General features: G+C 31.1%; 1 protein-coding gene across 1 annotated transcript in view; it reads right to left on the bottom strand.

Annotated features, from left to right (window-relative positions):
• Positions 1-11,570: 11,570 nt before the first annotated feature.
• Positions 11,571-25,887, bottom strand: part of Trc8 (TRC8 ring finger protein) — a 117,494-nt gene continuing 103,177 nt past the window's right edge. The window contains exons 8-9 of the mRNA XM_075378909.1: positions 14,270-14,414; positions 11,571-11,792 (exon numbers count right to left, since the gene is read on the bottom strand). Coding sequence (XP_075235024.1) covers positions 14,274-14,414 — 141 coding nt within the window. The 3' untranslated portion in view covers positions 11,571-11,792; positions 14,270-14,273. The remainder of the gene's footprint in view (positions 11,793-14,269; positions 14,415-25,887) is intronic.

The following is a 25,887-nucleotide window of genomic DNA, read 5'->3' as shown; positions in this document are numbered from 1 at the left end:
AGTCTAAGAAGTGTGGGGAAGGAGAAGTGTTGATAGCAGTGAGCAGATTTGTAGATTTGTTGTAGGCGCCCATCGGGTTGGTCTAGTGGTGAATGCGTTTCCCCAAATCAGCTGATTTGGAAGTCGAGAGTTCTAGCATTTAAGTCCTAGTAAAGTCTATTATTTTTACACGGATCTGAATACTAGATCGAGGATACCGGTGTTTTTTGGTGGTTGGGTTTCAATTAACCACACATCTCAGGAATGGTCGACCTGAGACTGTACAAGACTACACTTCATTTACATTCATACATATCATCCTTTGAAGTATTATCTGAAAGGTACTTACCGAGGCTAAACAGGAAAAAGAAAAATTTGTTGTAGGCAATTATGGGAAGCAGAAAACCTACTAGAAGCTAATTATGAAAGTGTTATGTATAAAAATAGATTTTAAATTTAATTTGTACATCGTTTGCTGTGTTTACATTCCTTTGAACTCCAACTCTGGTGTTTATCAGTCTTTCTATAATAGTTTATCTCACGGTTTCTTGACTTAAAGTAATTCTAAACATAAGCTAATAATAGTGTACGATTTTAATTTGTTACAATAATTAATACTTTAACTAGGTACATTTAAATAATTTCTTTTCACTAATGTCTCTTTCTATGGTGAATAGTATACATAATGATAATGGAAAAACTTTAGATTTAATTATGATCAAAGAACCAGATAGAACAGCAATACTGAAAGCTCATAGTCACTAGTCAAATTATATGTGCATCATCCAGCTTTGAATATCTTAATTACATGTAAAAATGGGTTTCAAAATATTCCTCTCCAGAATAAAGTTTGCTTTTACTTTAAGAAAGCTAATTTTGATAATATTTATAAGTTATTGAAGCAAACTGATTGGAGTTATTTGAACTCCTGCACTGATAAGGATTTAGTTCTTGATGGTTTTTTTTCTAAGATTGAAAAGATATTTATTATTACTGTTCCTCAAACTAAACATAATGCAAAAGGTGTCATATCCCGTATGGTATAATGAAGAGTTAATTAAAATGATCAAGATAAAAGAATATTATATGAGAAATTGATTTGTAAATGACTATTACATGAATGAAATTATATTATCAAGAAAAAGGATTAAACAAAAAAAAATTAAATTGTGTTATGCTAATTACATTAATAGCATGGAAAGCGCATTGAATTATGGTAGTGCTAATTCTGGTTATTTATAAAACTACATGATCTGATTCAAACACATGTAGAGAGTATGTTAATGGAAACTATTTGTATACTAGCACAGGGTTTTTCAGACATTTTCAAACTGTGCATAAAGATCTACATTATTTTGTGATACATCTAATTAGGCAGAAGATATAATAGATATTCTGCTAGTTGTACCTTCAATTAATATATTTGAAGTTATACAGACTATAAAAAGAATGAAATTTAAAAGGAGAATAGGATAAGTTGGTTAATTACCCTGTGTAATTAAAGTTGGCATGTGGTATAGTGGGCGGCGTATAGCTGTGCACATTGTGTGCAAGAGAGAGATAGCAGACTGATATGATGGGTGCAACAGTCAGTTAGTCATTCCTTTATGAAAAATCTTGTATAGCTCCATATACTTATATAGTATGCAGTATAATGTCAAAGTTGTTCAGGATAGTTAATAGCGCGGTAAGCCAGCCATCAGCCTACTTGCACAGCAATATGCTGCCTGCTGTATATTAGTGTATCTCCTAACTGCATTATTAAGAATAAAACATTTCCAAATTTATAGAAAATTGTTGCTAAATTCTGTCCTATTTATAAAAGGTCAGGTTCAAAAAATGACATACAGAATATGTTCAGAATATAGTATGTTTCTATAGCGCCATACTATCTGCTCCAAGTACGGTTTTTGAGTGTTTAATGTATAAAAGATTGTATCATTATGTAAAATCCCTCATTTGTATACAGCAACATGGATTTATGCAACAGAGATCAACTGTCTCAACTTAATACATTTTATATAGTATGTGTCGTAAGTTTTAGACAGATTGAGGGAGTCAAGTAGATGTCATACATAATGATTTCGTGAAGGCAGAGTGAAGATATTTATCTTACTAAAATCTTATTTGGATAATAGACACAATATGAATGTTATAAGAAATTCAATTCTAAAATAAATATTATGTTAATTCAGGTATACTACAAGATCCAATTGGGACCCTTACTTTTCATTATTTTTATAAAAATGATATTTGTGCTTGAATAGAAGAGTCTGAAATTCTGTTTTTTGCAGATGATGTGAAATTATAAAATCTATAGATTGTATTAAAGATTTGAATCACTTGCAAGCAGATAGTTGATAGTTAAAGGGTATGCACATAATAATTACATTTCAGTGTCAGTAAATGTAAATATATGCAGAACACATAAGGAAGAAATAATACAATTTACTTACAGCATTAGTAATACAGAACTTAGAAGGTTGCAGGAAGTAACGGGTTAGGAATATTATCTACTCAAAATTTTAAATTTGAGTTATACATAATATCAGTTGTTAATAAAGCGTAGAAACTATGGATTTATTGTTCAAAGCACTGGTAGTTTTAGGCAGAACTCAACAATACTGAATTTATATTATTCTTTGGTCAGGTCTCTGTTAATAATAGCAAATTATTTGAGAATGTTTAGATCAGAATGGTGAAATGTTTTTATTATTAAATGAATGGTTTGTATCATTTCATGATCCACGAGTTAATTTGATGGAGGAGTTTCAGCAGTCTTCATTGCTGCATAGAAGAAATCTAACATGTGTTGTATACTTGCATAAATTAATAAATGGTTATGTTGTTAATTGTTGGAATTTGAACAAGGTGGATATTCATATCCTGGCTATCAAAGAGTGTCCCAAGGATATTTTTGCTGTGCCAAGAGCTCATACATTACAACATATGAATTTGCCATTTATGATGAGAAACTTTAATGAAATTTGTAGAGATTTGAAGATTTTTAACTGTAAAGTTGATAATTTATTATATAATATCATAGATTAAAATAATAATTTGTACTAAACTGAATATAATGATGGTTATTATATACGATATCTATAGGATTTGCCATGATTATTTTGTTATTTGTAATTCAACTAGTAATAATTTTGTGATTAAGTACACAGTAAGTGGTTGTTTTCTATTGTATGCCAGTAAATAAATAAGCTTCAGAATGCAGCACCATAATTTTGACATCTGAAAAAATTAAGTGCTAGGTTGGGACTGATACTTTTCCAAAGTCAGTTCTTGCTCTGATGCTGGGTACAGGAGCTAAACTGGATATTCTAAAGCTGGGTAAGTAATGTAAACATAAATTTAAACTCTGTATACTGACTACTGGAATTAGAGATGGCCTAAATAAACCACACCCAATGGATGAGAAACTACCAGAAGTGAGATTAAGATGCAAATAACAAATTTGGCCATATTGGGTATCATATTCTGTCAATTTTTAACCAATTTCCAGAATTATTTTCTATCTCAACACACCTAAATTCTTAATTTAAGTAAATTATGAAAGGTATTCTTTCTATTCAAAAGACAGAACTGTCAACTTTTGATAATTTATGAATATTAGGGGGCAATTTCAGCACATATCACCACTATTTCTTGCCTATCATTCTGTACAGGACTGGGAAAAGGAGATGGCTAACAAAATAAAACGATTAGAGAGAGGGTTGTTAAAAACAGATGATTTTAATGAAAATTCCTTTTTGCAAGTATCTGCAGACTACGAGAATGATTCCAACATTTTTGATATTACAAGAAAATACGATTCTGAATTCCAGAATCTACACTAACTTGTTAGCAATAGTAAACTGATATTAGTTCTTTTAAAATTACTGAACTAATAGTGAATATGCCATGGGCTTGTTTATTATCTAAATAAACAACCTCATGGAAGCATTTGCTAGGTCCTGGGTTTGAATCCTATCAAACTAGGTATTCTTCAAATGCTACAAATCTCATGTACATGTATTCTGATGCACTCGCCTTGGGGTTTCTTATGATGAATTATTTGTCAAAATTAATCCTTTAATGTAATAATTCTTATTTCTCTACTGATGATATTTTTTTTCTTTTGCTAAAGATGTGTTTTTTGCATTGGGATGGTTTTATAAAAGTGTCTTATCAGTAAATGGTTTATTAGGTGTTATAATAATTTAAATGAACATAACTTACCACTACCAGATAATAAAAGGTAAGTGTAAGAAGTTTCAACTAAAACATTTTACAATAAACAATGATTGTACCAAATCTCAACTATAAAAGTCAAACAATAATATACAAATAATCATCACTTACACAATGAAAAAAAATCTGTAAAATGAACCATATAAAGTAACTTTTATATCTGCAAACAACCAAAATTCTTATTTTTAAATCAATATATTGTAAATCAAAACTTGCAAACAATACTAACAAAATAACTGTAAACATTAGATCAAGATGGATATAGGGGTAATATTGGTAATGACTATGTCACAAAAATAAAATCTTTAGGAAAAGATGACTGAGGTTTCTTTTTTAATCATTTATCCATCATCCATTTTAACACTATCCATTAAATTTACTCATCCTAGTTTTTTCTTTAAAGAATATTATTATGGGTAACCCTGATGAACTAGTACATGTTTTGTTTATCTTTACCTTTTTTTGTTAAGAAAAGTAGACATGTTGTTTTATGTTGCTAAGGAAAAGTATACATTTGTCTTTAGATTCTCTCAGAAAAATAAAACACTGGTATTTTCGGTTGATTTTATACATTATGAATTTTTAATGTATTCACTTTACTATTATAATCATATAAATTCCAATTACAATGAAAGATGTTAACAAAGTTTGAAAATTATCAACAAAATCATTATTACAAAAGAAAAAATATATGTAATTCTTTTTGAAAAGTTTGCAACATGTTGTAAAACAATATTATTTTGAGTAATGTCATTATATGAAATAAAAAATTAATATTAAAAGTACCATATATCTTTGCTATTAGATTAAATACATTGAAATAAGTTTGTAAAACATTAAACGATAACATAAACTCAGATTTCATCTGTATTATCATTTGGTTATTTGTAACTAGTACTTCTATGTTTAAAGAACATTTACAAAAAATTGACATAGTGTACCTTCTCAGGCAGCTGACCCTGGGTCAGGTAACTAAGCCAGGCACCATGTCTGGTGCCTTCCCAGGCCCAGACATGTATAAGTGGAAGAATTCTCCACCAGCTACATACAAATAACTGCATATTCAGATAAAAATATTATTTCATAGAGAATATAGCACACATAGAATGTACAATGTGCAATATTTTGAGCAAATATTCCAATTAATGAGTTTGAATTTATCATATTCAACACTACAAATCTACTGTCAAGGTTGCTATGTTAAATGTTATGAATGGTATATTCAAGTAGTTATAGTTATTACTGTGCAATAAATCAATCAATGACAGTTATATCAAAATAAAGGTGTAAATGTTTCCAATACAGTTTGAACAGTTACAAACAAATTTTAACACCAAAACATTTGAACTTCTAGATTAATGTAATGGGCTCAGAAGTTCTCCTTCACTTGAAGAAGCAAGATATAATAGAATAAGTAGCCATGAGTAATCAAATTAGTGAAAAAAAGCAATAAATTTCTTAAGTACTTGCAGAAGGAACATAATAACTGAAATAAAAAATTTAACTAATAAAGTAAAATCTATTTATTTATTTAGTAACAAGAATAATTCTAGTCATCAGATATGAGCAGTGACTTAAGTCAAGAGTTACTGTAAACGTAATATGAACATATGACTGTGAATGCACATATATAATGGGTATTCTAAAAGTTCATAATAAGATAACATAATAAAAATGCTTGCATACCATGCATACTATTTTTTTACTGAAATATACCAAAAAAAGATTGGTGTGTACATTTTAGATGAGGATTTTCCATTACTCCATCAAACATCAAATATGAATTTCACAAAGTCCCTGAATACAGTGTTATACAAAATACTTGTTTGAATAGTATGAATAACACTGGATGGTATTAGTCAAACAGTCACAGTTAGTACTAGAATACTACAGTTGTATTTTAATTAATACATGGAATTACACGTATTTTAATTAATACAACTTAAAAGAGGCTCCATCACTTAGTTTATAAATAATAGTTTATTGGCAAATACTTACATAATGATTTACAGAAGATATTGAAAATGATGTCCATCCACTTCTATGAACATCAGTATGTTTGACCATGTTCCTGGCTTCTCTTGTCAGCTGTACCCTATCTATTTCCAGGTTGGCATTAGAAATGTTTGTCTTCAATTCCTGCAGGGTGTGTGGATTGCTCTTACATATCAATTTCTTATAAGTAAAAGCAGTTTGGAGTTGTCAGATCAGGGATCTTGGTGGCCACAATGTGATTCTTCCGCCTAAAAAATCCTGTAGCATCTCCATAGTAGAGCAGGCTTTATATAGCAAGTGGCAATGTCCTATTGCAACCAGCAGTCATGCTTCCTCATCCTCTTACAGTAATACTATAAACTTTTGGATAATTTCTTGGTAGATGGTAGCATCCAGTCTTTTCAAAAAACAAGGGTCCTATTATTTGTTGCTTTGAAACTGCCCACCATATGCCAATTTTTTGTGGGTGTAGAAGAGAATCAAAGAAAATGTGCAGGTTTTCAGTATCCCAGGTCCAGTAGTTCTGACTATTAACATATCCACTAAGATGAAACCACGCTTCATCTGTGAAACACACTTGAACTGAGATGCCAATATTGCCTCTAATGAAGTTTTTGAATTGTTGATAGTAGTGAACTCATTAGCATAAGTTAGCTCATGGAAAACCTGCATTTGATAAAGATAACATTTTAACATTTTCCTCACTTCAATTTGGAGTGAACCCAGTGACTGAGTTAGTATCCGCAAAGATTTATGAGGAGATCTTGTAACTGCTGCTTTAATGTCCTGTACAACCTGCATCGTTAAATCTGATCTGTGATGAGCACGTTTCTAGTTTAAAAGCAAACCTGTTTCACAAAATTTTTTAACTAAGTTTTGAATATCAATTTTCACAGGTGCTTCCTTAGCAAAATTCTTCCTGAACTTTTGCAAACATACAACATGAGATTTTGTCTCTAAATAAGTTTCCATAGTGAATACATGTTTTTCAACAGTTAATCACATTTTAACCAACTATACACAATTATGCAGCACTGTTCAGAAGCCAGTGGTTGACACACTGACAATACTCAAATGTGCAGGCAATAAACAGTCCTCCCCAAACCAGCTCGTTGTACCAACATATTCCACATTATTTTACTCAACTCACACCAATATTTAAAAGCATATATTTTTGTTTAAATAGATATATTATCTATTTAAACAAAAATAACATTGCATTTAGTATAAACTACTGAGTGATAAGGCCTCTTTTAAGTTGAACACTTTGAGAAAAACCTATGTAAAAAATAAACATAAACCTTGGTATGAACCTAAGAGCTATTTCACTGTCTTCCATATTTTGATGCTTGTTCAAAAATAGCAAATCAATAACAAGTGCAGATGTATTCTCAGCTCTATAGCTAGACCTACATACAGAAAATGTTACCTTTATCTATAGCACAATCTAATCTGAAAAAGCTAGAATTACAATGATGCTACGGTACAGTGAGCTAGAAGAAACAATGAAGTAGTGAAGCAGATGATAAAGAGAATGTTGAAGAATTTTGCCCTATGTCTACTGAGAAATTTTCTCATTTAATTCAACAAGATGGACTGAATGATTTAGTTCATGATTTGAAGTTGTTGAAGATTATACAGTTGTTGATTGCCTAATGAAAGAATCTAGATCCATTTAATTCTTAAAAAGGCAATAAAAAAGGTGGACTGGGATTAATCATTTGAAAACAACTTATCCTAAACTAAGTAATGCTCAGTTGAACAAGTCCACAAGTCAAGTAACTGTTCCAGGGTTTAACTTCTAAAAATAAAGTTTGTGAATATGAAATAGCTACATGCAAATCCTTTGAAGACATTGTTAGTATTTTCTAGGCAATACAAAAAAAAGCATTGTTTTATTGGTAAATATACTGTCAGAAAAATACAAATATTTAGAATGTAGGATGTCACCAAAAAATGCATCTCTTGCACTCCAGCTTACATTTTTTACTGGAAAATACAGTTTCTATGAATGTTGAGTAAGGAGGGTACATTCATAAGAATATTCTAATCATAGAGCATCATTACCAAAGAGCATGGAATCTTGCAATGATGGGCGACTATCACTGGTCTTTGTTTGGAGAAACTGAATACACCTCAGAAATGAAAAAATTGGTTGACATATTTTAAAAAGTAGTCACTTTCAATCTAATTCAAGGGAAATTATTTTACTTGACATGCATTATTGATAAACAGGTAGTATGGTTTGCATCTAAATAATAAGTAACATGATACAATGACTCTGATACCACTTTTGAACTTAGCACCCCAAAATTAGTTAAAATCACCCTATTGGATTTCAGATAAATAAAAACTAATGGTAAATACACTGGATGTAATTGTGTCTTGGATCTCTTTTAAAATTAGAAAGCATTTTGGTATTAACAGTGTCCAGACCGTCACCAGACTGATGAAGTAATGTACAAGCTTTGGGTAAAAGAAAGCAGAGCAAGTTTGTATTCTGGTGTAATACTTTCTTTACAACAGCCACTCACTAAATGTTTGTACATATTTCCTTTCATACCTAAACTAAAATATTTTTATATCCAGTGGATGGTGACTATAATAAATGAAACAACTCCAATAGGAAGACTGAAAGAGCATTGTCTTTTTTTATTATATGAATGGAATCTAAATGCTTGGAACTTCATTCCAAATTATTTGGTCATGAAAGATTTAAAAAATATTTCATTTCCAATAAATTTAATGGAACTGAAGATGATATAAGCACAATAGTGATTATGACTAAAATCAGGTAGGGCATTATCTACTTTCAATTATGTTTTAAACTATTTCTACTACTCACGTATATAAATAGGTTAATTTTTTTGTTTCAGATTTTATTACAAACAAAACCTTTAAGAGACTATGCATTCATCTACATTCTTTTTCTGTATTTAGTGTACACACAGTAAATTTTAAAAGTATAAAATATTACTGAACTTTACTAATCATAAGAAAAAATGTGTTCCTATTTTACAGTCAACAATAAAAATAAATGGAAACAAATTAAAAAAAAATATATTAAAATTAAAAAAAGGTCAATAAAAACTAGGTATGCATGGAATGTGAGAAAATAGGAAAATAATCAATGTATTCTATCTAAATACTTTCAGTTCATAACATAACACACATTACAATATAAAATTAAAAAGTATTAAATGTTCATTTAGTATAATAAATTTATCACACAATCTTTATATAAGTAAATAAACAAACCCAGATATAAAATACAGAAATATTCATCACCATTCTTCAATTTAAATGAAGTTATAAGAAAAAAAAAATTAAGTTAACTGATATTCTGAGTACAACTATATCTACATGGACACACACAATTAATTTACTTATTTATAACAAAATGTTTTTTTTATTTAAATGATTATTTACATCTTTATACAAAACTCTTAATAAGTAAATATCGGTCCACATTCTAAAAACAGAGAAAGAAGGGTTACATGGTCTTACTGTAGTAAATAAAATAATAGTAATGTACGAGGTTCGACTGATAAATTTTACACACTGGAGTGCTACACGGACAGAAAAGTTAATATCAAGTTGGGCGTACCAGTTTGTTTTCAGTAGCAGTTAAAATGGAGTCGAGTAGTACGGCCAATATGTCAACACGGTTAAAACAGCGTGTAGTGATAAAATTTTTAATAGCAGAAAACGTGAATCCTATGAATATTTTTCATCATTTAAAAGCAGTTTACGATAGTGAAGAAACTGTTGTCAGGAGTACTATTAATAGATGGGCATTAAAATTCTGTGAATGTGAAGCTGGTAAAGCGATGATTGAGAATGCACCTTGCAGTGGACGACCAGTTTCTGTGACTGACAAGAAACATTGAAAGGAGGTGGAAGATTTGCTTCAAAGTGACTGGTGAATCACCCAGAAATGCATTGCTATTCAGTTAAGCATATCTAAAAAATGAGTAGGCCATATTATCGAGCAATTGGGTTACTGTAAAATCTGTGCATGATGGGTACTGCACAAACTTTCTGATGGCTCTCTGCAAGCTGAAGTTTGAGGCCTATTCCGCATTCACCATACTCGATGGATTTGGCTCCGTGAACTTCCATTTCTTCCCTCATCTCAAGAGGGATCTCAAAGGTAAACATTACACCACCTATGATGAGATGAAGGAAGCTGTGCCCACTTGGATTCAAGAAAGACCACCAGAATTTTTCAGTGATGGAATGCAAAACGTGTCATACGTTGGGAAAAGTGTAACAGTGGAAAGGGGGATTATATTGAAAAATAAATATTGCATTTTGTAGCTATGTATTGTACTTTTATTCATTTTTTATTTAATTCCAATATCTCTTTTCATTCCCATTCTATGCATATATGTGCAAAATTTATTAGTTGAGCCTCATACAACACATATTATAGAGACTAGATCTACTCATTTTCTCTGTTCCTGTTATGTAATGCTAATGAAAATGGAACCTACAAAGATTGATCAATTAATTTGTGAAAAGGTACAAGAGGATTGCCTACAGTACAAAATGTGTATGACCTATTAAAGGTGCTCTCTTTGAATAATACAGTCCAACACTTGTTTCTTTTATGTTCACTTAGGAACAAATATTTAATAAAGATACATACTCATTACATAAAACTAAGGAAATTTTATTTCTACGACAATGAAAACTAATGTTAGCACAATTTTAAACATACAACTTGAACATATTGCAATCTGTTATAGTATCAAATGAGCCTAAAAATAACATACAAATTCAGAAGGTGAATGAACCTTAAGATCTCAGAATAACAACCATGTATAAGTAGAACAGGCGATTCTCCAACAGCCTTGAGTTTGTAATAAATGACTTACTTACTAAACTTCACTGACTGCAAAGAAGTTTAGAGCTCTCCAATAAGCAGATAACCAGTAACTCATAATGTCTAAAGAAATATTTTTTTTTTAAACACTAGATCTTACACCTCGTATGGTAATTTGGAAGGAATTAATGAGATTATGTTAGGAACTGAATTATATTATTCACAAGAAATTTCAAGGCTATTTTGATTTTTAAAAACAAAATTTAAATGTACATAAAGTACTAGCAATGATCATTGCTGCATACCTATCATTTAACTCTAAGAGAATTTTATAAATTCTATGTCTGACAAAAAGTCATGAATTCTTGAACTGGTTCACAAATTAAATGATGAGCCTTTATAAGCAATTGAACTGAATATTTTTATTAATTATTTACACAAATAATAATCAGTTATTTAATCATACTCCCTAATTTTGGACAATTGACCAATCTAGGAAGGGGCAGAGATATTAAACGAATCTGTATAAAGATTTAGAAATAAAAAAAGATATTTTTTTGTAATATAATAACAGAATTATACAAAATAGATACAACAGATTAAAAATACAATTTTATATCTTAAAATCTTGAATTTTTTTCATAGTATATTTTAATTATCTGTTTAAGTTTCCACTTTTTGAGTTTTGCTTTTCTTCTTGCCAGTATTTTACAATTTAATAAAAAAAAAACTAACAAAAAGATGGACTCTGAAAAAAAATAAACAAAGCATTAACATTACATAAAAAAAAAGTACATTCATTTTAATGACATTAACCCATTATTATTACTGAATGAAAATAAATTTATATAAAATGACATTCTACAGTAACCTGACAAGAGGTAATAACTTCAAAAAATACTGGGCAAGTATCTAATTACGAAAATTAAAATAAACATATTTGTAATTAAAAAATCCTATAAACTTCCATTTTTTTAGTTGAAGGTATAAGAAATCTACTGAAAAATAATCAGAAATTTTAAATATGTAAGAGAAAGATTTGGACACATAATAAAAAATTCACATATCAGAGTTTAGTATAACATGAAAGACACCAGACTTTCATGTAATTAAGTAATTACTTTGGAAATTACAGTTGTCTTGAAATATAAAACACCCAATATACAACTACTATTATCATCAGTTACATTAAATGCTCATTTAAATCAAATTTATTTCTATTTAACAAGTATTCAATACCTATTCATAACTTATTACTATGCAAATCATTCTCAAAGACCTGTAGCATAGGGAAGCATGCCAAAGAAAATTTGACGTGGTTACCCCAGAGAATAACACTGGGACTATGCTGCATACCGAATGATCATGGCACACAGTGTCCACTCCTTTGGGGCTACGTTCATGTTAAGCAGTTCAAGTTCGAGATAAAAAAAAATAACCCTCCAGGACCTGATGAGTTTAAGGAGCATGGCCTGCAATGGGGATGTGGAAGACACAGAACATATGGGATGCTGTGATAATATCATAAGGTGGTCCTGGCATCTCATGTTGTGAGGGGGGTTTTAGTAGGTAGGTCTGCAAGGGTGAGTCCCACACTTCCATGGGGTTTGAGACCACATGGTGCCTATCCGTCCACAGATGAAGAAAAAGATCTTTCTCATAGAAAGTTTTTCAACATTATTTTTTGATAAAACACAGAATGAATATCTGAGATTGATGTTCATCTATTTTATATAGGGTACTAGTGTTGACTTGATTATTTACAAAGTTGTCATCCAGTTCCTGATTTTATGATTTTTAATTTTTTTTACATTTCTCCGATTTTTTTTGGGTTAGATAATTGTCACAGTATACAACCTTAAAGAGGGTAGTATTTCCTTTTTGTTTTAATTTCAAATGAAATAAAGAATAACATTGGATACATTATTCTAGTTACATAATATTTGTTTGATAACTATAGAAATTGTTAATACTCTCTGATATCTACACAGAATTGAATCTATTCATTATAAATATTACTTAAATAAAAATAAAATTAATAAATAATATTTAATAACTTTTAACGTTTGCTATAAACTTTTTATTCTGATATTTGTTCATGTGAAGGAGAGATCCACCAGCACAATTACAACATAAATATGGGGATAAAATCCATTATGATTAGTGCACACTTATATGACATCCATTTTTATAATCTAGTAGTTACTTGCATGTGTTTAAATGACTTTATTTTTTCAATATTTCTCACTTATTTTTAATTGAGGTTAAATTTAGAAATGGCTGTATTTTTAAATTTCTGTTGCAAAACTCTATTACTGTGAATAAATCATTTCAATACAAGTAACGATGGATAACAGGTTTTTTAAAAGGTTTACCATAATGAAAATATTGATATGTGGGGAAAAATTGATGAGAATAAAGACAAAAATCTATATGTTACTTACATATTTATTGAATTGTTTTAATGCGGTTATGGAAGATTAAAATCAACACAAAAAAGTGTGTAAAACTCACTGATCATTGATTTTTATATAAATATAAGCAATATATATTTTGTGTTTTAAATTTATTAATACAATAATGTAAAAAAACAACCCTTAATTTGGTACATTTTATGATTTTTCCCAACATATTTATCAAATTTATATAAGCTCAAATGCAGGTGCTTTTTTAACCCAACTACAGCACTCCAAAAGTTATTTCTTACAGATGAAATTAATAGTAATTTAGTTTTAAGAACTATTCTAAAATGATGTAAAGTTATCACTAGTGCCACCTTCATGATAAATTACAATGTATTTTATAACTGTAAAGGTTTAGCCAGTAGCTACTACTTATGCTGTGTACTTAATCTCTTTTATAAAAAAAGATAATTAAAATCTGCAGTCATTTTGAATAATATTGTAATAACAGATGATGTTACAATAGCTACAATATTAAAATAAAATGATTTTAATATGATATCAGGTTTAAAGAAATGAAAGTTTCTCTAAGCAGACTAACTGAAAGGTAAAAAACAATTTTATTAAACTCCTATTACTTTGAATAGTCTTATTTATTCTTTATTAATTATTTTTCCAATAAACGTATTCTGATGAAATTCCAAATTGTACTATTTCTGAGATAAACAGTAACATAAAAATTATTTTACTAGGCACATAATAATTTATCATCTTCAATTTCAAAGTGGAAAAAATTTCATAGAAATTTAAAATGTTTACTAACACATTCATCTGCCTGGGAGATCCCTAGGCATTGCTCTTTCTTGTAGTCCCTGAGGTACATTTTCACTGTTTTCTTCTTCACCTTCTTTTATTTCATTCCCATTCTCCACTCTGTATAGGATTTCATGGCAAAGAGGACAGCGATCCTTAAATGAGAACACATTTCACATTCATAACAAAATAATGACAATAATGTACAACATAATAATAATGCAAGACCAAGATGGACTAATTTTTTTTTATACTAATAAGCAAGAAGTTACTTTCACCTTAATTCAGTAATGTTTCTTGATCTTTGTATTATTTCTAAAGAAATACGTACTCTAGCTTTTACAACAATCAAATAGAGTTTGAGGCCTGATAATTTTAGTCCTTTAATATCAAGTCACCAAATTAAAAAAAAGCTATCTGGTATATGCATATGTGAAAACACTTTCTTCTCCATAATTAGCCACTTATGCCAAATGCCATCTACTTCTTAGAAATAGTGTCAATAACTGAGACTAATGTTATGTCTGGCTAGTTAATTACCATAGAATTTATATGAGTTTAATGTCATACTGTAGGATATTTATCAAGATTAATAACACAGATTTAATCCATTAAGTCTGTATTACTAATCTTGAAATAATACTGAAACATCTATATCACATTACTTTTTGTAGGAGTTGATCAAGGAAAAAATTGAGATGGACAAAAAAAATGATAATTTTGTACAGGTAGATGATGATGGTGGTGGTGATGATGATGATAATAATAATAATGATGATAATGATAACGACAATGACAACAACTACAATGACTACGATAATAATAATAATTTTTTTTTATTTGTTTGTATTTTTTGTGCAATAGGACAGCTACCTACAGCCGTTGTATATTACACAATAGTACATAAAAACAAATATATATACAGTAAATATAAATTAAAAGTACAAAATTGAATCATTAGTTCATAAAATGAGAGTAATATTGGTGTTTTAATTATGTTATACACAATTATATTATTATGTCTTTGCATAAATACAAGATTAAAGATAAACATGCAGACATAATTAAAAATATACATAATTCAGAAAACAAATTTAAACAATACAGTTTAATAATAATAATAATAATTATAAATTCAAACATTTACATCTTATCTCCTTCATCTAAGTACATTTGTTTTATAATTTAATTAGAATTTCTGGTACTTATACAACACTGCCAATATATAAATATATGTGCAGGTAAAAATAATCACAAAAGAAATTTACATCACTGTTATACAATATTAACTGATTTTAATTATTAAAATATTTATTTATTTATTTATTAGTTATTTATTATTTTATATAAAATATTTATTAGGGTCTGTGAAGTTCTGTAGTAATCCAGTATTATATTTTTTATGTTTTTAATATCGTATATCATACCGGATTAAAACTTACTCAGTTCAAAAACAAAATTCTTGCTTGGTTGGAAAAAGTCTATTTTACAACTTCATCAAGGTTAGGGCACAGAACATTGGCCCAATCTGCATTCGTCACATCTACAAAGAGAGATTTAAAATCTCTCTTTCTAAAATTATACATGGGACGATTCGTAACATGATCATGAATGAACGAAAAGTCATGTATGATTATTGAGAATGGAGGATGATGTTTATCCGGGTGCACAACACCATCTGAAGAAATAATAGACACAGTTACATTCGTCAATACAAGATCTAGGTTAGTTCCTTGTACAGAGTTATGGTTATAAAGTCCTAGGTTCAAAAAATCTACCAGATTGAAGATGTGCTTAGATCGACATTTAGAATAATAATTGCAACCAGAAAGAAAAATTTGATCATTCCAGACCACACCAGGGGTACTGAAATCATCAGTTATTATTATGTCGTATTTCACGGAATCTATATGTAAAATTCAATCATTAAAATAGTGTTCCAAACCAGATGGGTGCACATATTGTGGAAAATAATGAACACTGAGTATTAGGTTTTTGGATGCACTTCTTGATACCTCGATCCAGACCGATTCGGCAGTCATCTCCAGAGCCTTGCGTTGAACACATTTAATATTGTCTTTAACAGTGATTAAAATGCCTCTGCCATGGTCAGCAATGGAAGATTCAGTTTCTGTCTGAACAAAACATTTTATATGATTCCAGGAAGAAGTTTATATTACTATGGACGTCCGACAGCCAAGTTTTAGTCAGTGCAATGAAGTCATATTCAGAATTGGTAAAAGCTGCGTAAACCTCGGAAGATTAGTACGTAGTCCACGAACATTTTGATACAGTATTGACACTTTAGCCATTAGTATTAGTATTACCATCCTTCCCTGGTGATTCGTAGTTGTGTTAGTTTTCAAGAGCCCAAAAAAGGGGGCAAGCAATTAAAATACCTTCTGGCCAAATACTAGTATCATTTATTTTGTTAAAGTCTTGGCTATACACCTCAATGTGAAAATAGTTGTAGGAAGAAAACCGAATTTGCAGTTTGCTGTATTTGATGTAGTCGAGGTTCAGATCACTTTGCCGATGGCTACAGAAGTATTGAATCTAGTCAGGAATAGGGCCTTTTTCTTCCTTGAATGGTAGGAGACAAAATTAAGTTTGCTTTTCAAACTACTGGATTTGATTAGGTTTTTTTTACTTTTGTTAGGGATTTGAACTGTAGAATTGAAAGACTTTGGAGTTACCAGCACTATTTGAAGAAGAAATTCTCCTGCTTTTTCCAACACTGATCCAGCGATCAGTGTTGGAAAAAACAATGACAAAACAGTCCCTGTTTTGTCATTGTCAGTTTTGTTTTGTTTTTGATTTTTGAAGGATACATCATTACTAACATTGTTATTGATATTGGTGACAGGTAGTGGAACCTTGACTCCAGAACCCGAAGAATCCATCCAAAATGCAGCCCGTGTGTACATTTATAGAAGAACTGTCACTCGATGTCATCTTATTATGTCGATGATTTTTCTTATGTCCCTTGCGCATTCTGAATTCTTGAGTAGATACGCAGCAGACTCTGATATGTTCATCGTGGTAGACAGGGGAACATTCTTATAAAATGTACTAATTATAGTTTTAAGTTCTTGATTTTCGGATTTGAGTAGTTTAATTTCTCCATAAACAGAGGAAATTTCTGTCTTCAAATTTTTAAGATTTCAGTGAGTCCATTCTGAAGAGATGACTGTATAACCTGTGTTACAGAGTCATAATATTCCTCGGGTCTCGCGTCATTAATACCAGATAAATCTGTTACTGATGGTAAAGAATTTTTTTGATTTGGTACTTTGCCATCAACAAGAGAACTATTATTCATGCAATTGTTGCATTTAAAATTGTGCATTTGATAATTTTGAAATTTGTCTTTAGAAATCTTCAGACATGTCACATGGTAACAGAAACAGCAACTGACACATTGAAGATTCTTCTGCTTGCCATAGAATAGTTGTTTGCAGAGGGAACAAGAGTCCGAACTGCCCGGCATGATGTGCACCGTAACAGTATTTCTGATTATTATTAGATGTACAATCTACTTTTCAAATCAAAAATTATAATTTTGATTTGTAAAACAGATTGTACATCTAATAATAATCAGAAATTTTGAAAATCAATCAGTGGACTAATTTACGATAAATCAGCTTTTTAAGAGGAAAAAAAGACATACTTAAATATTATTAATAATGTTCATATATCAGATTCTGAAATAATAATAATTATATGATTAATTAAGCAACAATTAAAAACAGGAAAAGTAAGCGCTTATGGAAGCATCGCTTAACATATAATTGTAATAACAATAATTTTAATTATAAGCATAATATTAAAATAATAATAAGTATAAAACAACAACAACAATAATGGTAAAATAACAAGAGTTTAGTTCGGAATACATGTTAAAAAAAATAATAATAATAATGCCCTGAGGTAGATAATCCCCACGTCTGGAACACAAAATCTACGTTCCACATCCAGGGTGGCAACAGCTGTACTTACGTACAATACATATAGCTGGCTAACGGGGCTCCAAGTAACTTCCTCAGATATGTTTCTCCTTTTTGACCTGTTTCCACCTTCAGGTTACCAGATGGACTGGATTTTTTGGCCACTTGCAGATTATGGACAACTAAATGATATGGAAATGGACTCATACCATATTTAGAGCTGGCGATGTGGCGGCCAGGGTCAGTGTTATTGCAGGTGTAACGGAGACCCTTCCGTTGTCCACACGCCCCCTGCGATGGCAAGCATGTAGCAATGGTGCCCATGTATGTTGGTGCATGGGAGCTCTGAAAGCTTCGGCGAGTAGAAGCCTTGGAGTCAGTGCAGAGATTGCGCATCCGCTGACTCCAGGAATGCTGAGATTGCTCGGCATATGTCCAATTCCACCGGAGTACCGGATCGGATCTTTAGCTACTAGGTTAGTAGCCCTGGAGTGGAGGTGCCTTGCTACAGATGGGATCAACGTACATAAATATTCTTGAACAAACAAACAAAGCAGAGGGTGCACGTAAACACCCTTGTTTAGAAACAGCCAATTTGCCACAAGCGAAGAAGAAAAAGAGCAAGGAAACAAATAAAATTAGAAAAGGTGCTGATAGAATCAGCAGAAACTTAAGAACAACTTTGTTTGGCAATAATGTTCCTAAACCAAAATTTTTAATTATTACGAAGGAGAATGGAAACTTCCAAAAGGTTAGTCCATTCTTAATCACTAGAGAGGTAGCTACTTGTGCTGGTGGTCATGTCAAGGAAATCTGGAAGACTTTTAATGAATTGCATGTCGAAACTATTAACGACAGTCAAAGCCAAAAAGTCCAGTCATTAAAGAAGATTGGTGAGTCGGTGAAGATTGGTATCTGTACAACAGTGTGGCACCCTTAACTCATCCAGAGGAGTTGTTGTTTGCCGTGATCTTCTAAATTGTACAGAAGAAGAAATAGTACAGGAAATGTCTAGTCAGGGAATGATTCAGTGTCGCAGGCTAACTACGAGAAGAAATGGTGAGGTTCTTCCTTCGGCCTTGCATGTATTGACATTCAATAGGCCTAATCTTCCTGAGAAGGTACGAGCTGGCATACATCAGCTTGATGTATGTGCATTCATTCTGCAACCTATGAGATGTTTTAAGTGTCAACGATTCGGACACACTGCAGCCAGATGTAAAGTGCAAGAAATTTGCGTGTGTAGAATGAAAACACATGAGGGTGATCCAAGTAAAGACACCCCAATCTGCATTAACTACAACAGGCACCACAACTGCCGATCAAGGAACTGCCCAGTATGTAAATTGGAAACGGCCATTCAGGAAGTTAAAAACACTTCAAAAAGTAAGCAATCCTGAAGCGAAGAAAATTGTCAATCATCAAACACCTCGACGTAATAAATAAAGATCATGATATATCTGGAAAAGGCAAAAAAATCACTCTGTTGTTGAGTCATAAGGTAAAGGAATTTGTGACAAGAGTACAGGAAAAATCTGAGTGTAACTAAATGGAGGTACAAGTAATTATAGAGAAAGCACCAGACACAGACGATATAAAAACTGTACCTATAGAGCCTCCAAAAGCACAGAGAACAGCTACAGTGAGAGTGTCTATTTCAGCCGGCCCCAGCACACCCTTAGAGATTGAATCCAGTTCATCAGCTACTGAAAATGCATCGCTTGTGTGTTGATTCAGTAGCAACGATGCTAACTGCACCAACAAAGCTTTCATCACCTGATGTCAGCTGGAGAACGTCATTGACATCAGAAAGAGAAGAAGATGTCATGTTCGAGAATTCAGACACGCTATCATCAGAAGCTGAGGCTGGAAGAAGAATGAAAAAACGGTGCAAGAAAGGATGGCCAAAAGAAAAGCGTACGTGTTAAACATCAGGTATCCAACATCATGTGATTAATTTTGATGTTTACTCGCCGAGAACAGGTGGCTGTGTCCAGACTTAGAATCAGTCACATGTGAATAACAAATTCATATTTGTTAACCGATGAAGAAAGACCAATGTGCGGTGTTTGTAATAAAACACTTACAATTAAGCATCTAATGTAAGAGTGTACCATATATGAGGACCTCAGAAAGAAGTTCCAGCTAAGAAATGATATTGCTGCTGATTTGGAAATGGAAATGAATAAAAAAATAGTTGCTTATTTACACGCCAGTGGACTACTTAAAAGTCTGTAAAAATGAAAATTTAAAGGGTGTGTTAAACAAATTCTAAGGGGTAGTTTTTATATATATAAGGAAGCCTCGAAGCATGGCATATATAATGATGGGAGGTAGCCCTCTTACCTAGGCTGCTTGGGCTTGCCTGCATGCAAGAGCAGGGAGTCAGGGTGTGTCCAATGATGGCATGGGGTACCCTCAAGAGTGGACTTGCTACAGGCAATGCATGCCTGTAGCCAAGTAGGTCAGGACCGGGAAGGGCAGTCTCCTCACTGAGGGGCTTTTTGGCTGTCCTGAAAAGGTAGTCAGATTGCTCTTATGACACTGGGAGGACCCCGATGGGTTACGTCCTACAGGACTGTTTATAGAGGGGAGTCAACTGCCATGGCATCCTGGGGCAACTGATATGCTGCTTAATGGTGGTTCTGGTCGCCCCGAGGGTGCTTAAATAAATAAGTGAGACAAGTAGAAAGAGAAAATGGTATTGTAATTTTCTATTCATGTACTTTGTGTTATTTTCTCAAATTTTAAGATTGGGTCCCTTTACACCCCATAAGTGTTGTTTATTGTTGAGGATTAATGCTTTGTGCATTTTGTGCTTTCAAATAAAAATGTAAGGGCCCTTTACACCCTTACATATGACGACCCTGATGGTGATACTAACCTCTTTTTAAGAATGTGACGAGGGCTCATGACCTTAGCAGTCGATGCCCACAAAAAAAAATATATTTTCCAAACTAAGAATACACTTTTTACGACAAACAATACAATATACAAAAGAATTACAAATTTTACATACCTTATGAATTACATAAATACTTCTGTTGACCTACAACAGTTTGTACCCATAACTTCTAATTTAACTACAACAGGCTCACAAGAGTAATTATAGTTTTCTAATTTAAAACTGTAATGCAATAATAATTTTTGTTATTTAATAATATTTCGGAAAATTAGGTACTCTTTGCGGACAAGTCCTGTTTTAGGAGTTACCATCAATTTATGATTAAAACATTGAAGAATATTAAAGAAATATAAATGAGGACAGAAGTGGCTGAGTAGAAATTTAACAATTACTATAAATTATAGAAATATTTAAGAGAGGGAAAATCATTCAGTTTGTCATTAGAAGTCAAAAGGTTGATTCATGAAAGCTGTAAGCTTTACGCTTCCTAGGATAACTTTTTAATTTTAGTCACAATTGAATCAAAAAAAAACCTGTTTTCATACTGAAAACAAGCACTGAAGAGAAATTCTAAATGAACTTAAGCCTCAACTATCTTTCACACAATTTCGCAAAAAATTATAAACCTTTGGTGCCATATAAGTGAAAAATCTATGAAAACATTCCTTCTGAGATCTAGGAAGTATAAAATTACCCTTACTTCACATATCTTGGTCAATTAGACTATATTTAAGTGCCTTATCTCCACTCCTAATGAAAGAAAAATTTAAGTAAACAAGTATAAATGCCTCAAAGGGAAAAAAATTCAAGATACAAAAAAACGGGAATGAATGTGTCCTAGTAGGTATACTACACATTATACGTATAAGATGTTTCTGGCCTAACACTACAGGTCAGATTTTATTAAAATATGCACCACCCTAACACTCAACTCCATATCTTAAATGAGATTCAACCAAAGCCATGTTAAGCATTTTTAGAAGACCAGTCAGACAGAAATCCTGAAGAGAATAAAACTTTTTCACGTAACATAACATTTCATTCATTTGACTAAGAATATGTTTTTCCAATGAAAGATTGCAATCAATAGTTATGCCGAGATATTTCATACTATCGACTTGAACAATACTGTCGCAACTACACTCAACAATTCTAGAGCAAGTGAGATTATGATATCTAACATGCGAGTTGCTACTCTTTAACTGGAAGAATATGCATTTATTTGGATTTGGGTACATTTAACGTAATTTCATTTTTGGTTAACCACAATGAAATAAGTCCTTTTCGATAGATTTCAAAACTCAGTCAAAGCTTTTTTCTCTATAAAAAAGGCCATATCATCTTCATATAAGGTCAAATAACCTTGAAATTTGCCAGAACAGAATTCATTAATATAAATTAGAAACAGAATTGGACCCAAAATTGAACCTTGAGGGACACCAAATTCTAATACACCCTCGTTACTGAGCATATTTCTAATTATAACCTTTTGAGTTCCTCCCTTTAAGTAGGATTCAAACCAGTTAAAGGATAAACTTCTTATACCGACTTGCTCCGTCTTATTTAATAATATATTATGATCAATGACATCAAAGGCCTTCTGGATATCCAGAAAGAGGGCACCTACTTTAAAATCTTCATTGATGCCATTTACCAACTTTGAGACAAATTTAAGTAAGGCATTTTCAGTGCCTAAATTTTTCTGAAAGCCAAATTGATTAAAACACTGAAAAAATTATTTTTATTAAGTTAGTTAACCAGTCTTGACCTTACTACAGTTTCCAGAATCTTTGAAAATTGTGAAAGCAAGGCTATGGGCCTAAAGTCTCTGGCATAATTACTATCTCCTTTTTTATAAATCGCAACTACCACTACTTGTTTAAGTTTATCTGGAAATTTCCCAATTAGACTTAAATTGCATAAGTATGCACAAACATGATAAATATGTTCACATACGAATTTTAAGGTACATGAAGAAATTTCATCAAAACCAGATGACATTCTGGTTTTTATGTACTTTATAATTTTTTCAATCTCGAGATAATGTGGTAGGCTCTAGGAAAATATTGGCTCCTACTTCAGTTGAGGTAAAAATATTGTTATATGAGTGAATATTGACTCTGAACTACAATATTCTCAAGAGGTAATTTTAGTTTCTTTGAGATTCTTAAAAAATAGCTATTAAAAATATCCGAAACCTTTTGAACCTCACCACTAAATCTGGCTATTTATCTTCGCTTTAGTTTCATCTATTTCATATTTTTTATCCTTTTTACCTATTAACTAATTGACTAGTTTCCACTGTTCCCTAGTATTAACCTAGTATTTTTATTATTAATAAAAACGTTTCTAAAATATAATTCTTTAGCTTTCCTTATGCATAGATAAGTCTATACCTGTACCTACTGAAATATATTTTTAAATCTAATATGGTTAACTTTTAACTTTTTAAAACAATAAAGTTTTTCTTTTAATTTTATTTAATAAATTTTCTGATACCCATGGTTTAATTTTGATGACATTTTTAGTTTTTGTTTTAAACTCTTTGCTTTTTCAGAGCACACTTTTAAAAGTAACTCAAAAGCTCTGTCTATGGCTTTCATTAAATACTTTATTCCAATCAGTATTTAAGACCTCATGTTTAAACCTAACTAAATTAATAACACTATATTGATGCAGAGTGTTCTGAGTTTACTTTATTTATAAGCTTTTTAATATCACTCCAGACAAGTACAAGAGAATGGTCCGTGATGCCAGCATGTATCAGCAAAAAGATTTAAAAAAGTTCTATGAATCGTTTACATTTAATGAAAAAATGATCTATACAAGTGTCTGTATCCAAACTTGTAGGGGTGTTGACCAGAGACTCCATACCATTTGAATAAAGCAAACATTTTTATTCATTAACAATATCATTATCCTCTAAAAGATTCAAGTTTATACCTTCTACAAACATTGTTATAGTCTTACTATTGTGGATATATAAAAAACCACATAACTCATTAATAAATACCTCTGCTATAATACTAATGACATCTATAAAAAACAAAAATATTACAAACATAATTATCAACAGACAAAGATAAATAAATGCTGTCAGCCGATAAGAAACTGGCCTCATTGATCTTGACTGGAATATCGTTTTGCATGTACACTATTATACCTTTAGTTCTATAAGTTTTGTTACATTTGGCATAAAGATTATATCCATCAATCTGATAATTATATAGTTCTTCATCATAATTCCATATCTTAGTTAATATTATTATTCCAGTTAATAATTTTAAAACAATAATTTCATTTAAGAATAATTAAAAATTTATCTTCCATAAAAGAAAAAAGAAAATAATAAAAAACTTAACAGAGCACTATTTAAGAACAAACACTAAACAATATTACATACTATTTAAAGAAAAAAGTAAATAATAATAACATTTTTAACAAAGCACTACTTAAATTTATTGACATCATCAACTGATATAAGCACAATTGCAGGAGCACCATCACGTCTATGTAAAAACGTTTTTCTGCTACATACCCACAGGTACTTGAAACTCTTTTCCTTTTCCAATTCCCTTGCCATTGAAAGCACTTTCCTACAAATCAGCTGAAAGATTTTCATTTATATATATCATTTGGCAACTCCAGGTTCTTGGTTGAGAAGTTTCTTTTGACACACCTTCTATTTAAGGTGCCATCTTTTACGGATTTTCTGGTAAAGTGAACCATAATTGTAGCTCGTCTTTTGTGGGTTCTGTTAGTCAGCCTATGGCACACATCTATGTCACTTTCAGATATTGGATAGTCAAGAACTTTAGCAACATTTTGAAATACTAACTCTAAATTTTCATTTTTCTATTCGGGTATACCATGTATTTCTAAATTATTTGTACGAGTTTACTGTTCAAGTTCACTAATTCTCTTTAGCAAAATTAAATTATTATTCTTTTCCATTTTAGTTCACCGGACAGATTGTCAACCATATTAGGAAGTGCTGTATTTTTTCTTTTTTTGATAGCGCCCCAATTTCTCTGTGGCATGCTTTGATTGAATATCCCAGATTTCTCTCCATTTCCTGGTGTTCTCTGTAGATTTCCTTCAGTAACTCTACAATATCTTTCATCTTAACTGAACCATTTTCAGCTGTCAATTGCAGCACAACCTTTCTTTTTTCATTTTCACAGATGGCATACCTTCAAATTTTATTTTCTTGCTCAACGAAATTATCCTCTTCTCGAGTAAGATTGCACTGTGGTGAAAATTACCAGTACAGTTGCTACACATAATACTTTTCGACCTGCACACTGTTTTTATACAAGCAGAACACGATATATTAAAGTCAGCATGAAAGACAAATTGGAGTAAAAAATAAACAATCACTAGAATATTGTATTATGGTTATATTATTTAAATGACAAACATATATATGTAATATTGAACATAGTTTACATATTCTAACTATCACTAAAGATAAGCCACAACTGCCCAGGCACAACCTCACCATATGAGCGCTTAAATAATTTATTTATCTATTTTATCACAAAGCTTCAGTATTATAAATTACTGTATTTTACATTCATAACTAAATAATAAGTCTCAGTGCTTTTTTTTTAATTTTAACAGAGAATCTATTAACTTTTAGAAAGAAAGAAAAAACAATTTATGAAACAAACTTTTCTAATCCAAGAATACGACACTAAACCGAAAAAAAAATTAACAAGGTCTTCACAATAATTAAAACTCTAAACTAGTTCCGAATTTACTCCATGCATTTTG

Source organism: Lycorma delicatula, chromosome 1 (assembly GCF_047948215.1).
Source record: "Lycorma delicatula isolate Av1 chromosome 1, ASM4794821v1, whole genome shotgun sequence".
In the NCBI taxonomy this organism is placed as follows: Eukaryota; Metazoa; Arthropoda; class Insecta; order Hemiptera; family Fulgoridae; genus Lycorma; species Lycorma delicatula.
The sequence above is the reverse complement of the archived record's forward strand: the minus strand, read 5'-3'. Positions and strand labels throughout refer to the sequence as shown.